The following is a 16,362-nucleotide window of genomic DNA, read 5'->3' on the forward strand; positions in this document are numbered from 1 at the left end:
CACAAACTTAAGTTATCAATTTAAAATGTTAACTCTTCAGTGCTATCTCTTCAGTGGATTCTGCCTGACTTCCAGTGCATTTCCATAATTCTCTTTTTATTCCAGCATTCACACCATTCCTAAAAATACCTTAACTATAATTTTTGATACACTTAATTTTACAAAAGTTGTTTTCCATTCTTCATTTTCACTTACTGCATTTCCATATATTTGTTCCAATATCATCTTTGTTTCCAGTTTCTTTTTTATTTAGATCAGAATACTCTTCCACTTTGGCCAAAAGGACTTAAGACCATATCCCTCAACTAAAGCATGGTCTCCTGGTCCTCACCTTTCATTCCACTTACTGCTCTGAATGAGTCACATGTGGCTATTTCCAACTCTTCTGCTATGATGCCATGCTCTTTTTTCCTTTGTAATCCCATCCCCTGCAGGATTCCAAAAGGAGTATTCCCTTCACAATGCCCTGGTGGAAAAAGGCAATATTATCCTGTTCAGAGTAGGAAATGTTAAGAATAGAGATAGCTGTGGTATCCAAAGCTCCATGGATTTTGAGAAGACAAACAGGAAGAAGCTGTTTCCTCTGGAAAATTATTTAATAGTCAGTATTGGAGATATAGACTAATTGTCAAAGGAAGGAGAGCAGGGGTTCCTGACCTTTTCTAAGCCATGGACCCCCTATCATTAACCGAGGGTTCCATGGACCCCAGGTTGGGAACCCCAGAAATAGAGGTAAAAAATGTAAACAATTTATTAAATTTCTTTCCAGATGGAAATAAATTCTGTTTTCTCCCATTATTTGATAGGTATATGGACAGGAAAGGAGTGGAGGGTTATGGGCTGAATGCGGGTAGGTGGGACTAGGTGAGATTAAGAGTTCGGCATGGACTAGGAGGGCCGAGATGGCCTGTTTCCGGGCTGTGATGTTTATATGGTTATATGATCAGAAATAAGTAACTATTTTGTAGATAATGTAATGTAGATAATGCAGTTGATTATAAACTTAATTCAAAAAGCATGGAAGCATGGGACTGAAATGAATAGTTCATTCAAAGATGCCACAGACATTAAAGCCAAAGTCAAAGTAAATTTATTATTGAAGTACACATATGTTGTCATATACTACCTGGAGATCCATTTTTTTGCAGGCATCAAGAGGAGAAAAAGCAATACAATAATTTTTTTTAAAAATGATATAGAAACAAAGAATTAACAACCAATGTGCAAAGGTAGACAAATTGTGCAAATTTAAAATAATAATAATATTAAGAACGTGAATTGTAGAGTTGATAGTTTGTGGAATCCATTCAGAATGAGGTAGATGAAGTTATCCACTCTGTGCCTGATGGTTGTAAGGTAATAAATGTTCCTGAACCTGGTCGTGTGGAATTAAGGCTCTTGTACCTCCTGCCCGTTGGTAGTAACAAAAAGAGTGCATTGCTTGGGTGGTGGGGGTCCTTGTTGACGGAGACTGCTTTCTTGTGGTAGAGCTCTATGAAAATGTGCTCAGTGGTGGGGAGAGCTTTGCTGCTGATGGACTGGACTGATTCCACCATGTTCTACAGACATTTCCATTCCTGGGCATTGGTGTTGCCATACCAGGCTATGATGCAACCAGTGTGGATATTCTCCACAGTGCCCCTATTGAAGTTTGACAAAGTTTTATGTAACAGGCCAGATTTATATCAATGGCCAAGTGGCAATATGGCATGATGGGCCAAATGGCCTCCTTCTATGCCTCAGTGTTTTATCCCATAATTTCTATATGCATGTATTTTGAGTTACGTCAAAATTATTTTCACTTCCATTAATAAAGGAAAGCATACAATTATCACATCAATAAACACAATGTGGTATCCTGCAGATGAAATGGGAAATGTAGACCAAGCTTGCTACAAACTTCATTTGCAGATTCCCTAGAGGATTTCAAAAGTTCACATTTCAAATTAAATGTATTATCAAAGCATACGTATATTTGTCACCATATACAACCCTAAGATTCATTTCCTTGTGAGCATTCACAGTAAAACAGTCTAATCATTAAGAACTGCGCACAACGGCACAAACACCAAAGGCAAAGGCAATAAACTGCAAATAAAAAATGAAAAAAAAACAATAAATACTGTATCTAGAAGATGAAAGTAAGTTCACAGGTTAATTCCCAAGGTTGTGGGAAATAGCAGGCACTCTAAGTAACTGACTAGGTCTTCGCATATAACAAGGAACCCACTAGAAAATAAGAATACTAAACTGCATTTATGAAGAAAATAACGCTTTAACATTCACTTAACCTCTCAGTAAGGAAGGTTGATGCCCAAATTTACTGAGTGTTACTGTCAAATTTTTCTTTTGTTTTTTTTTATGCTGACTAACCTCTTCAATAAGTTGCTAAGCAAATAAATTAACCCTTTTGTTCCAACTTCATGTTCTGTCTTTACAATTCATGTTGTCAGTATGATTTTCATTTGCACAATTCCTCTTCTTTTCCACATGTCAGTCTTTGTCTGGTTATGTACAGTCTTTCATAAAATTCTACTGTATTTCTTTTTTCCTGTAAATGCCCACAAGAAAATGAACCTCTACCATACGGTAGACTTATTTTGATAATTTTAAGGCAGAAATCTGATAACAAGTCACCATGTTAACAATGTTTATTAACTTAGAGTAAGCAATGGTATTCACGAAATTCAAGGACAGAATACCAGCAGAACTGTTACTGGATTTTGCCAAAAGTTAAATACCAGAGGTTATAAAATCTATCCACTAGAACCACAGGAATTCAGCACTTCAATGTTCTTCATTTCACAACATATCTGCATAATTTCTTCTAAGACCTGGCCCACAGACCAAGATAGATTAATTCCAGTAAATACCTAATCCAGAATGTAAAGTCCTGGCCGCAACGCTGGACTTGATTTATTCCTCCAAAGCTGCTGTCTGACCTATGATCTGTGATCTACCATACAAGCTAAGAAAAGTTAGTTTCAGCAGAGTTTGTTAAATCGGGCTTTAGTTTCAGTAACCCGCTGGTGCGTTTATTTCAAGAACCTCCTAAGCAACCACATTTGGAGTATAAGCGATTGAGTTTAAAGCAGCAATATTGCAGAGAGCAGTTCAGTTCCGGATTTGTCAGTGTGTCATAGACACGCCCACTCGCTTTCGCTTCACCCAGAAATACTGCAGTTTGCTCGCTGTTCCGCTGAAACCAAAGTTTGCTGTGGCAAAGAGGGAGTTTCGTCGCTGACAGCGTCACCTTTAGACATTTCGTGCAGAGAAAGATGGTGCTGTACCACAAGGAGTTTGAAAATGCTGGGAAGAAGCCCGGAACCCAGGTCTGGAGAGTGGAAAACTTGGAGTTGGTGCCTGTTCCGAAAAGTTTGCATGGCAGTTTCTATGTAGGAGACGCGTATCTGGTGATGCACACCATCGTCGTTAAAAGCCACTTCTCCTACAATCTGCATTTTTGGCTAGGTGAGGATGTTGCTCTGTTTATTAATGTTATGCTTTGTAATCAGCCTGGGCTGGAGTAATGTTAAACTTATTTATTTTTCTCCAGGCAAGGAATGCTCCCAGGATGAAAGTAGCGCCGCTGCGATTTTTACTGTGCAGATGGATGACTATCTGTCAGGGAAACCGGTGCAGTACCGGGAGATTCAGGACTACGAATCCAACACTTTTGTCGGCTATTTCAAGGACGGACTGAAGTACCAGGTACAAATTGTAGTGTACCTACTCTCCTCTTAAATACATTTTGGGTTTTTTTTTTCTTTTTGCTAGTTCGCTGGTGCTCCCAGCTTTATCTGCTCATGACAGTGTTGTACGCCCCAAATATTAGAAGTGGTAAAATCGCTCTCCTAAGTACATTGACCGGCAAGTGATATTCACCATTAAAGTAACAGTTGTGCGAGAAAGTTGACACAACTAGAAAAAGCATTAATTTCCGTTTCTCGGACCATCCTTTTGTTTTTTTCTGTCTTGTCTGTAGTCAAGTTTCATGAGTGAGGTGGGATATTTAGAGCTGGTTGCGTATTTCACATACTTCCATACAACATAGGAGGCTCATTAAGCTACTGTTGACTCCCAGAGCAGTCCACCCATTCCATTTCCCTCATTTCCCCCATCACTAATTCCCTCAAATGTGTTCATCAACTCCTCCATTGAATTGATGAACATACAACTCACCAACACGGGGGACAGTTTACAATTTGCTTCCAACATACGTATGTTTGGGATGTGGGAGGATGTCAGAAAACCTGTGGAGAATGTGCACACTTCACAAAGAGCGGATTGACTCTAGGCTGCTGGAGCTGGGAAATTGCAAAATATGCCCCGCTACACAACGTAAGCAGGGACCATCACACACAAGCCTGGTCCTGTCTTCACTAAATAGCCACACCCATATATAGTGTTTGCTACTTTTAGCTTTCTTTAACTCTGTGATAATCAATAGTAAGATTGATCAGGCTTTAAGGATTTCTGACTCATTGATTTTAAAATGCTCTAGAGTTTCCATGAAAACCATCCAAGCTCAGAAGTGGTGGATTCTGCTGATATAAGTGACTGTAAAGGTTAATATTCTCTGCTCTCTAGATTTTCTCACTCCAGTCTTATTATTTGTAATCTCAACCTTACAGGCTTGTACAGAAAGAGCTCCTTTGGTCCATCATGGTCTTGCTGATCCCATCCATTGCTAATCCATTTTGCAATAACTAATCAGTAGCCTTCAGTGCTTTGGTAATTTGAGGGCTTGCATAGATATTTGTTGAATATGAGATTACAAAGTCCCACCAATATACAGGAACTGTGTTTCGGATTCCTTTGAGTAAAATACATTCTTCCCCTGATGCACTCCAAATCTTTCCCCGTTAACCTCAACCTATGCCCTCCAGATTTTGACTCCTCTGGTATGGGGAAAGATAGTGTGTCAATGCCCTTTGTAATTTTTGTATACCTCTTTCAAGTCCCTCTCAGCCTCCTCAAGAAAACAAACAAAGCATTTACAATCTCATGGTAAGTGAAATGTTCCATCATAGGCAACATTCAGGAGGATGTCTTCCTGCTGTATACACTTTGATGGTACAAACCTGCTCTCAGAATTGTCCCACATTTTGTTTTTTTACTAACCTTTAGTCAAGTTGATATTGTAGCATCTGATGTTGTCATCACCTTGTTTTTCAAGGTCCATCAAGTCTCTGATTAAGACAGTGTTTGCTAATTAAGACTTTGTAATCAATCTGCCTAACATGCTGTTGACCAGTCAGTTTAGTTATACTTTTTCAGGGTAATCCACTAATTTTCTTAACGCTGCAACTTAAATAAATAAAAATTAAATCATCCTACAAGAGTGCTTGAATAATGAAAGACAGTACAACGTGATTGATTGGATGCACTCTTTGGATAACAATGTCCTTGGCTGCACTGGCATTTGAAGCTGAATTCTGATCACCAACAATCAAGCAGTGTATTAGATCATTTAGGCTTGTAGAGTTCTAATTGTCTTTACATATAACTTTGCCTCTCTTTCAGTTTATTTCTAGTAAGAGATAACATTTATTTTAAAGACCATGCTAAACAAAAAAACAGTTTTGTAAAGCTCATGGATGAATATGAATGAATATATATTGTGTCAAATTCTAACTTCATTGCCATTACATATCATGTTAATTTTATTGTGCCTGCTGAAAAGGACTGTTGGCACCTCTTTATCCCAACCTCCTCATTCTCAAGAATCAAATTCTGCTGTGTGTTGGTAATTGTGAAAGTAACTTGCATATGACATTTCTCAATTTGTATTTAATCCAAGAGAATTTTTTTATAAAATATAGTGGTCCAGATATGATCCAGTACTTACCAATATTTCAGTCAGAGCCATCTCTTGCATTTATTGCTTATCATAACTTCTCTTGAAATAATTTAACCCTGATATTTATTGGACTGTGCAATTGGATGATAGATTTTCCCAAATGGCCTGCAGTTTTTAGGTGAGACAGTTTTGAATTTTATTCTCCATGCAGCATCCACCCTGAATATTGAGTTGATTGTGGGATGAAAATGCCTGCAGTAGAAGATATTAGCAGGTGGTCATGCCAGAAGAGATATCAGTTCTTAAGTAGAATTGGTGTTAAGGAGAGGGGGTCTCTGTTGGGTACTGGATGGGAGCAGATGGTGATTGGTGCCAGTTGGAATGTCCTGCATGGTGATAATGTTTGGAGGATAAAATGTAGAAGGTGATTGAAGGCAAAGATCACTGTGGAGATGGAATGGTGTCAACAGAGGGAGTGAAAACTGTCATTAGTGTTGAAGACTTGTGAGGGCCAGGTAGAAAAAAAGATGAAAATAGTCTTTCATCAAGTCAACGTGCTTTCTTGAGATGAAGCATGTGACTAGGGGGAGGTTTAAGAGTGCCAGTGTTTTCTTATGGATGAGTGATTATTGCAATGTGGAAACAATGCTCACTGAGTGGCAGAGGAAAGAACCAAGCATACTTTGGTGAACAGGCATCATGCGGAGTGGGTTATGGATTGGGTATCATGGAGAGATTGTGGGGGAATTTACCTGTTACCTTGAACTCCTTACTGAACATCAGTATAAACATTTGCCTTCAGAACCCACCTTTTTCATAGAAATGCACAATTTCAATTTCCAACAACAGTACTATTTTGCTTCTGGATGCCAGCTTATTTTTTTTCCACTTTATCTTATCTGCATTCAAGCTGATGGATGTTTCACTTCCTCAGAGGAGGTTGGCTTGCACACTCTACTCTCACCTCAAGTGAAGCTAGTGAGTCAGTTTTAAAGTCCACAGATCTCTTTAAATTTTAATTCCGTGCAGAAATCCAAACCTCCTGTTTTTGGAGATCAGAATGGCATTCATTTACATGATACAGTTCAGACAGTGAATATCTTGGTAAAATGTAATGGATACAATACCTCTTTTTTCACTTTTGCCATATCTTAATATAAGATATACCTTTGTGCTGGTAGATTTTGTTAATTATAAGTAAATGGCTGTGAAATTAAGGTAGTGGTTCATGTAATTGTCAGCATTTTGGGATTCCTATGCAAGTATATGGTATGCCAAGGTGGAAGTCTCAAACTTCCTGAAAGGAGTTTGCTGAAGGTTCGCTGACAACACTCCGCCTCTGGGGTACTCATGGAAGAGGGTTTGCAGATGCCTGCCAGTTCCTTGGCACTGCCACTTGGAAAATTCGTGCGCAGACCAGGAACAGAATTTTCTATAAGTGTCCAAAGCTCCAAAAAATGGTTTCTCAACTATTTACCAAGCCAATAAAAATAAAACACATTTTCAAAATATACTTCAAATATGCTTCAAAGTTGTTTTGAAGTCTGATGTGTGAGATGTTACTTTTAGGAAAGAGTGAAGTATACAGTCAATGGTAATACCTTTATTATCTTTGAAGTACAGAGGGGTCAATGTCTATGGGTCCCTGAAAATTATGACACGTGGGTGGTAAGAATTATGTAGAGTATAAGTGCATTCATTTAAAAAAAAATTTAAAATTTTATTTTATGTTTTTTATACTCAGTGTTCCAAGATATGAATTTTTTTTATTCATATGTTGGAACACTGAGTATAAACGTCCAGAATTCAAGTGGCAGCATTATAAAACTTAAGGCAAAATTTGAAGTACTGTCACCACATTACAGAGAGTAGTTGGAGCACTGGAGAGGCTGCAGAGTAGTTCACCAGGATTGCAGAGTATTAGGAATTAGGGGTGGTGGAACTAACTTTGATTGCTATGTCCGGTGCTGAGGCGCTGACCTGATATAAGTATATAAGGTACTGACAGACACAGTCAGGGTAGATAGTGTATTTTTTTATAGGGTGGAAAGTCAAATACTAGGCAAATAAAGGCAAATCAGAAAGGAATAAAGCTTAAAGGAGACTTGTCAGGCAAACTTTTTACATAGAGAGGAGCAGTTGCTAGGAACTTGCTGCAGATTAGGCTCTTCTTGTCATTCCTCCATCCACATATCCAACTGACTTGTACCCTTCGACAACCCTTTTTTGTGCAAATATGCACAATTCCATCAATCTTCATGTCATCAGGAATCTTACTAAGTAGACCACCTCCATTTTCATCCCAATATATTACAAACAGCAGATGTCCCTCACTGATGCTTATGGAATATCACTGCCACAGTGTTTTGGGGGGGTGGGGGATACGCCCCTTCTATACAATTTTCAGCCATTCTTGGCCAAACCAAAATTTGGATCTAATTTACTAATGTCTTAATATTCTGGACCAGCTTATTATTAAGAAAAACTTGTGGAATATTTACCAATATCAATATAGATATCATATACTGCCGTACCTTCATCAATCTTCTTTGCTATTTACTTAAAAAATTCAAATCGTATTTGTAAGACAGGACCCAAATCAGTTATGCTTTCCCAAAAGTAAGTAAACGCTTTCCCAATCTTTTCCAATAATTGCCCTTCCTCTGCAGCACAAAGATTTTGCAGGTCCTGCCTCCTGCACTTGTGCAGAGCCTAGCATTTTTATCATCATTAACTCTACCCACCGATTCACCTGGGCCGATGTTGACATTTCCCTTCCTTCTTAGTCGCATTTCAGGTAACTTACCTGTTACTGACACAAACCCAATGACTCTTACAGTCACCTTAACTGTACCTTCCCCCCCCCCCCATCCAGCCTTCTGTATCACTTTTCTCAATTTTTCCAGCTCTGCCACTTATATCTGCAGATTCTTGCTCAAGTCACTGAGTTCATCCAGCAGATTGTTCGATGCTTCAGATTCTAGCACCTGCAGTGACTTGTGCCTCTCTTCTGAAATGTAGTTTCCTGCTAGCCATTGTTGGTAGTCATCACACTGTAGCCCTCCATTTCCTGCATGTCTGCTCTGAAACGTACCCACCCCCCCCCCCCCCATTAACACCACCACCTCTACTGTTGTCCAGGTAGTAAAGTAACAGAGTTCCATTGATCCTCACATTTCACCCTACCAGTCTTCATATGCAGCACATCATCTGCCATCAGCTCCGATGATATCCCACCACCTGTCACATTCTCCACTGCCCACTCTGCTTTCTGCTCACCATAGGGATCACTCTCTCTGCTCATCCCTCTTCACCCATCCTTCCCCTTTCCCTGCAAACAAAGGAGTAATAATACCTGTCCTTCATCTCTCTTTCATCAGCATTCGGAAATTTAGTCAGGCTTTTTCTAGTGATGCATTTTAAAACTTGCTTAGGTTGTTGCTTTCTAATGCATTTCAAATAAATAAATGTTTAATCACTTGAACAATGCAATGATAACCACGATAGTCAGATATTGAAACTTTCCATCACTGAGTAGACAACGCACTGTTTTAAAGCTGATAAATGTGGTAAATGAGCAGATGGCTAACTAGCTTTCCATTTTGACTTGTGGCTAACACAATAAGTATTTGTGTGACTAGGAAATGCATATATAAATTTGGAACATCACATTTTAAATTTGAGTGTAAATAGAGGCATATTTTATCAAGAGTCAGGGAAAATAATTCCATTTTTGTTATCCTTTTTTTTAAAAAAAAACTTTAGTTTTCATCTGTTTCTTCTTCTGGCAAAATAAAAATTTTGGTGTACATTGAAACAGCCATGTCATGAAAAGAATAAATATCACAAGCTCTTAAATGTTTTGAAGCAAAGAAGAAACCAGTTTTATTCTAAAATGCTTTTGGTAAATGTACATACCGCATGTGTTGAAGATGCAGATCTGCTGGCATTGAAGAGACAAAAGGATTAACAGTGACCCGTTTATATAATATTCATTCATTTTTGTTAATAGTGGAGATAAAAATCATGAGAAAGGATAAAACTATTGAGACCCAGAGATTCTTCTACTATTTGGCGAGTTGAGTTATGATCTCTACATTAACTCTACTTGCATATTATTGTTTCATATCTCTTTGTAACCTCACCTAAAACAATAACTTGGTTGTATTTGGTTCAGTGTCTACAGACTTCGGCAGAAACTATTTTCTGTGAATAAACACTCCCTCGTTTCACTCAGAAACAGGCAAGTTTTAATTGTAAAAAATATCCGAACAGTAACTGGGATGCGGAGTTAGAGTACAATAGGAAATAGAAAGGAAGTGTCAAAAGGGCAGTGTTTTGATAGTCATGGGAAATCTTACATGCAGGTAGATTGGGGGAAAATCAGGTTGGTGATAGATCACGAGAGAGTGAATAGAGGGACATCCATTTATAACAGAGTTGTGGGGAAATTTCTTTAGCCAGAGAGTGGTGAACTTGTGGAATTTGTTACCACAAGTGCTGTGGAGGCCAGGATGTTCGCTGTATTTAAGGCAGATATTGATAGGTTTTTGATTGGCAACGGCATCAAAGGTAACGGTGAGAAAGCCAGGGAGAGAGGCTAAAGAGGGCAAAAAGGATCAGCCATGATTGAATGGCCGCACAAACTCGATGGGCCAAATAGCCTAATTTTGCTCCTATGTCTTATGGTCTTTTGATCTTATGCCAGATTTCCTGTGAAGGATGTGATTTACTTAATGAGCTCTTTTTTTTATAAATTTAAGTACACTTAGATTATTGCTTAAGGTTTTACATATTATATACAACATTTATATAACATATTCTCAAAATGTAACCTGGTGTTTTTTTGTAAATCTGTGATTATACAGTACCACCTTCAAACTAAGTAGTTCCTCTTGAGCTGAGAAGCTTAAAATTAAACATTTTTCATTTAGTATTGTCTGCCTGAAAGGAAGACTGGAATATATATATGATCAATTCAACCACTTGATAATTTTGTAGGAGTTCTTTGGGGAACTATTTCATGTCCAACTATATAAAATTGCCTTATCACTTTCCATCCCTCTGTGAACAAGTCAGGTATTTTAAACTGAGTTGGAGGTAACATTTAACCACAAGTTTCAGGCAGTGACAAACTTCAATTGAAAAAAACACAATCATCTCCCTAGGATTATCAGTGGTATCTCCATAATTATTAAGTATCACCATTCACGAGAATATGAACCAAATGTAAATATCATGCCCAGAAAGGAAGGCCTGCAGAGGTTTTGTATTCTATGGTGAGCGGCTCACTAAAATTCTCTCCAAAGCCTCTCATTATTACATCTTTAGTCACTCTTGGGACAAATTACCCTCCGCTTGTCTCGATGTACTCACCAAAATTCAAGAAACTTAACTCCAGAACAAAATAAGCCTTTTGATTCATAGCCCATTCATGTGATAATGATTCAGTTCTGTCAGCAGTCAGTTTACATTGGTTGGTGATTATTTAGATTTATTGTGTGATATACTGTATTCAAAACTTATTGGATACAGTTAAGTCCCAACATTTGAAGGTTAACTTATTGTTGTAACGATGTACTACATACAGAGCTAGAGACAATGACACACAGTCAGTAAGTCGTTTCGAGACCAGTTTATTCAAACTTTGTGGCGCTGGCATTTAATCCCTAGCGCCTGCCCTTCCTGGGCAGAAATGACGTCAGAGGTGCATTACCAAAGTCTCTCCCCGCGCGCTGGCTATTTGTGAGCCGGTTCGCCTGAGCAGAAAGTGGGTTGCCACATTGTAGCTATTTGATAACTACAGATTCTTCAGCTGATGGAGCAGGAAGCGGTTGAAGGGTTGAGCAAGAGGGTAGTTTTTGAAGTGATGAAATCTTACCACTGCTTGCACAGTCTATCCAAATCCAGGCATTCCAAATTAAAGTGTGACAGTCTGCCTATTCAACTTGATTTATCTTTTCATTTATCATTGTGGAACCCATCTCCACTTCTTGGATTGATGAAGCAGTCAGGTTTCTCAAGAATGTTCTGTTTGATTTCTCAAGGCTTGTTGATATTATGCCCACAGCCAGGCCTTCTTCCCTCACACAGCTGCCCTTTAAACAGTACCACCTATGCCACCTCCCACTTCTCCACCCCCAATACACAGAATAAAGGACATTGCTTTCCCTCAGAGAAACAAGAGACCACAGATGCTGTAATCTGCAACCCAAACAAAAACTCAGGAGGGACCCAGCATCTGTTTTTGGGTTGAGGGCCTGCGTTAGGACTAGGAGGGTCTGCCTCCATTGATGCTGCCTGACCAACTAAGGTCTTCCTGCAGTTGTGTATTGCCTCTCACCCCGCCCCCCCCCCCCCGCCGAACACAGCACATGATCATAGAGGGGCTCTTCTTTCCCAGCCTCTTCAAACATGTATCTGCTTAATAGTGATAGTCAGTTGATAGATATATGGGGGTTCCACATTTTTATTTCAAAAATACACTTAATTTAGGATGATTTATGTGGAGAATATAATTAGTACATATCTTTTCCAACATTAATTGTACCATCAAATAATACATTGCTGTATTATGTGACACCACCATCCATGTTTCTTCCTTAGTATGTCCATGAAATATTTGCAAGGCTTTTACATTAGTTCCAGCCAATCAGAGTCTGGAGATGGCAGGATTGTAGACAATAGTCCTTCCCCACAAAGCCTTTGCATTGGCTACACTGAGCTTCAGTGCATCCCTCAGCACGCTCTTGGGCCAAGTGCTTGCAGGCTCCTTGTGCTGGAAGACCAATGGGTTTTGGGCATATTTTCTCCAAGACAGTGATCTTCCAACAGTGGATATTTGTTTCAGTAAGTACCCCTGGGAACTGCGCAGAGATCATAAAGTTTTCTGCACAGCTGTTTCAGCTGAATCAAAATGAAGACAACTACACCGATCTCTAGATCATCTAGGAAGAGGTGCTCTATATCTTAGTCACTGTTTATCCATCCCAAAGGCAACATGTGGTAGAAGTGAGACACTGGTTGTACAGGAAGGATTCTACTGATGTTAAAGTAACAGTGATACATAACAGAGGAAGCATTACTATCTGAGATTGGCCTTCAGGCCCATTATACATACCATTCAGTATCCGCACTGATCACTGAATGCAAAGCTGTTCTCTATTCAGATTCATATATCCCTTCATTCAATTGATTCTACAAAACCTTTGCTTGCATTCTAGAATATTATCAATTCCCTTACTTGAATTTCAAATAATTTGGGTTTAAAGATTGTTATTTTTTTTATTGGGGTTAAAGAATATTTAAATTTTTAATAGCAAAACGTAAATTCTATTTTTGCTGACTCCTGTAGCTTTTCAGAGACATTATGTTTTAATGTATTGGTATGTTGGAAAATCTCATGGCACATGGAAAAATTAACGTGTTTGTGTTCTTCATTCTCTTAGGCTGGTGGGGTGGCTTCTGGATTTACACATGTCGTTACTAATGACCTCTCTGCTAAGAGATTGCTACACCTTAAAGGTAGGAGAGTTGTGAGAGCCACAGAAGTACAACTCGATTGGGCCAATTTTAATAAAGGAGACTGTTTCATCATTGATCTGGGAGCGGTAAGTCCAGAGAAAATTTATGTTATACCTTAATTTCTGCCTTTATCCTTCACTCAGTCTATAGCTAAGCAAAATGTATGGAGTCTAGTGATTGTCATTAACACTGTTTGACTCCTCCCAGTGCACCTTGATGTTACTACTTAATACTATTTGTTTCTTTATGTTTAGAATCATCCACAAAACTATGTCTAAGAACACATACCCACCCAGAAAATTTTGTCATAACAAATTGTTTATTCAGATTTTTTTTAACATGGGGAGAGGGAACTAGAAACATAGAAAACCTACAGCACAATATGGGCCAAAGCTGTGCTGAACATCTCCCTTCCTTAGAAATTACTAAGCTCACCCATAGCCCTCTATTTTTCTAAGTTCCATAAACCTATCCAAAAGTCCCTTAAAAGACCCTATCGTATCTGCCTCCACCACTGTTGCTGGCAGCCCATTCCACACACTCACCACTCTTTGAGTAAAAAATTTACCCATGACATCTCCTCTGTACCTACTCCCAAGCACCTTAAACCCGTGTCCTCTTGTGGTAACCATTTCAACCCTGGGGAAAAAGCCTCTGACTATCCACACAATCAGTGCCTCTCATCTTGTGCATCTCTATCAGGTCACCTCTCATCCTCCGTCGCTCCAATGAGAAAAGGCTGAGTTCACTTAACCTGTTTTCATAGGGCATGCTCCCCAATCCAGGCAACATCCTTGTAAGTCTCCTCCATACCTTTTCTATGGCTTCCACATCCTTCTGGTAGTGAGGCGACCAGAACTGAGCACAGTACTCCAAGTAGGGTCTGACCAGGGTCCTATATAGCTGTAACATTACCTCTCAGCTCCTAAATTCAATTCTATGATTAATGAAGCCCAATACACCATATGCCTTTTTAACCACAGAGTCAACCTGCGCAGCTACTTTGAGCATCCTATGGACTCAGACCCCAGGAACACTCTGATCCTCCATACTGCCAAGAGTCTTACCATTAATACTATATTCTGCCATCATATTTGACCTAGCAAAATGAACCACTTCACACTTGTCTGGGTTGAACTTCATCTGCCACTTCTCAGCCCAGTTTTGTATCCTATCAATGTCCCGCTGTAACTTCTGACAGCCCTCCGCACTATCCATAACACCTCCAACCTTTGTGTCATCAGCAAATTTATTAACACATCCCTTCACTTCCTCATCCAGGTCATTTATAAAAATCATGAAGAGTAAGGGTCCCAGAACAGATCCCTGAGGCACCCCACTGGTGACCGACCTCCAGGCAGAATATGGCCCATCTACAATCAGTCTTTGCCTTCTGTGGGCAAGCCAGTTCTGGATCCACAATGCAATGTCATGCCTCCTTACTTTCTCAATAAGCATTTGATGGGGTAGCTTATCAAATACCTTGCTGAAATCCATATCCACTACATGTACTGCCCTTCCTTCATCAATGTGTTTAGTCACATCCTCAAAAAATTCAATTAGGCTCGTAAGGCACAACCTGCCCTTGACTAAGCCATGTTGATTATTCCTAATCATGCCTCTCCAAATGTTCATAGATCCTGCTTCTCAGGATCTAATGCAAGTATGATCTAGTACTGTCAACTGGGGTTGAATTTCTATGTACAAGGTCGAATGGGTTAAATGTAAATTTTCACAAATCAATATGCTGTATGAAACTATGATAAATTTGATGGCAACACACAGAAAATCTGGAGGAACTCAGCAGGTCAGGCAGCATCTATGGAAATGAGTCGATGTTTCAGGCTGAGACCCTTCTTCAGGACTAAATTTGGTACACGTCTGCACTTGTGTGTTCTATTTTCTTGTCATTCTTAGTTCTGAGACTTCTTCTATTACAATTTTTCTATTTCTCTATTCTAGCTTTTTGAAATTCCCATAATATGTAGGAAACACATACATTGTAGTAGATTATAGAAATGTACAGCACAGTAGCCCATCCTTATAGAGTCTTAGCAACATGGAGCATAGAAACAGGCCATTTGGCCTAATTAGTCTATGTTGACAAAAATTCCCATCTAGCTAGACCCACTTGCCCACATTTGGCCCAAATCACTCCAAACGTTTTCTATTCATGTACTTGGCGCACTGGGATGCTCACCTCCACTGATCTTGTTTGTCTCCATTAAGCCCATATATCTTCCTGTACTGCTCCTATTGAAGTATCTGTTCCAAAACTCTTTCAAATATTCTGACTGTATCTGCCTCCACTAATAATTTTTGCACTCGTTCCAGGATATTCACCATCCTCTGTATATAGAAAAAACTTACCCCTCAGATTATATTATGAGGTAATAATTGTTCTCAACTTTGTCTTTGATTATTGAGATTCTAGGCTCAATAATCAATCGTGCTAAAATAACATTGTCCAGAAGGCCACATATGACAATTAAATGAAACAGTTTCTGCACGTGCATAAACACAAGGCTTCACCTACTCTCCTGCACAAATCCAAGGGTAGTTTGTTTTTGGTCAGCACTAAAGACATTGGAGAATTGCAAGAGTTGTCAGAAATGCCAACTTAATTAAATTATCTCCTACCACGGGATGATCCGGGTGGCACATGCTGATTCGTGCAGTGAGTGAACCAGCTGGGAAATATCACTAGAAATAATGGGCAGACACAGGAGCGGACATCACACTTCTCTCATGCACAGGTGCATAAATTGATGCAGACATTGAACACCTTAGAGGAACTGTAGAATGTTTATCCTCCTCCCACCCAACCAACCCAATCAATTGGGAAGCCAAGATCAGATTCTCTAGTTGTGCTCATTGCTGGGAAGACTGCCTAACACCAATGTAGGTAGGATCTGTTCCTTTAACTGAAGTTCAAGAATGATTTCACCCTTCATAAAGCCCCGACTTTTCGGCTGAGCCCCAGATACTTCAGCAAGTTTGTTAGAGAGTCAAGGGATATGGGTGATTAAATTGCT

General features: G+C 39.3%; 1 protein-coding gene across 1 annotated transcript in view; it reads left to right on the forward strand.

The window, feature by feature from the left end:
* Positions 1-2,942: 2,942 nt before the first annotated feature.
* scin (scinderin) overlaps positions 2,943-16,362 on the forward strand; it is a 135,384-nt gene continuing 121,964 nt past the window's right edge. The window contains exons 1-3 of the mRNA XM_059972622.1: positions 2,943-3,471; positions 3,557-3,711; positions 13,252-13,413. Of these exons, the coding sequence (XP_059828605.1) occupies positions 3,279-3,471; positions 3,557-3,711; positions 13,252-13,413 (510 nt within the window). The 5' untranslated portion in view covers positions 2,943-3,278. The remainder of the gene's footprint in view (positions 3,472-3,556; positions 3,712-13,251; positions 13,414-16,362) is intronic.

Source organism: Hypanus sabinus, chromosome 6 (assembly GCF_030144855.1).
Source record: "Hypanus sabinus isolate sHypSab1 chromosome 6, sHypSab1.hap1, whole genome shotgun sequence".
Lineage (NCBI taxonomy): Eukaryota > Metazoa > Chordata > Chondrichthyes > Myliobatiformes > Dasyatidae > Hypanus > Hypanus sabinus.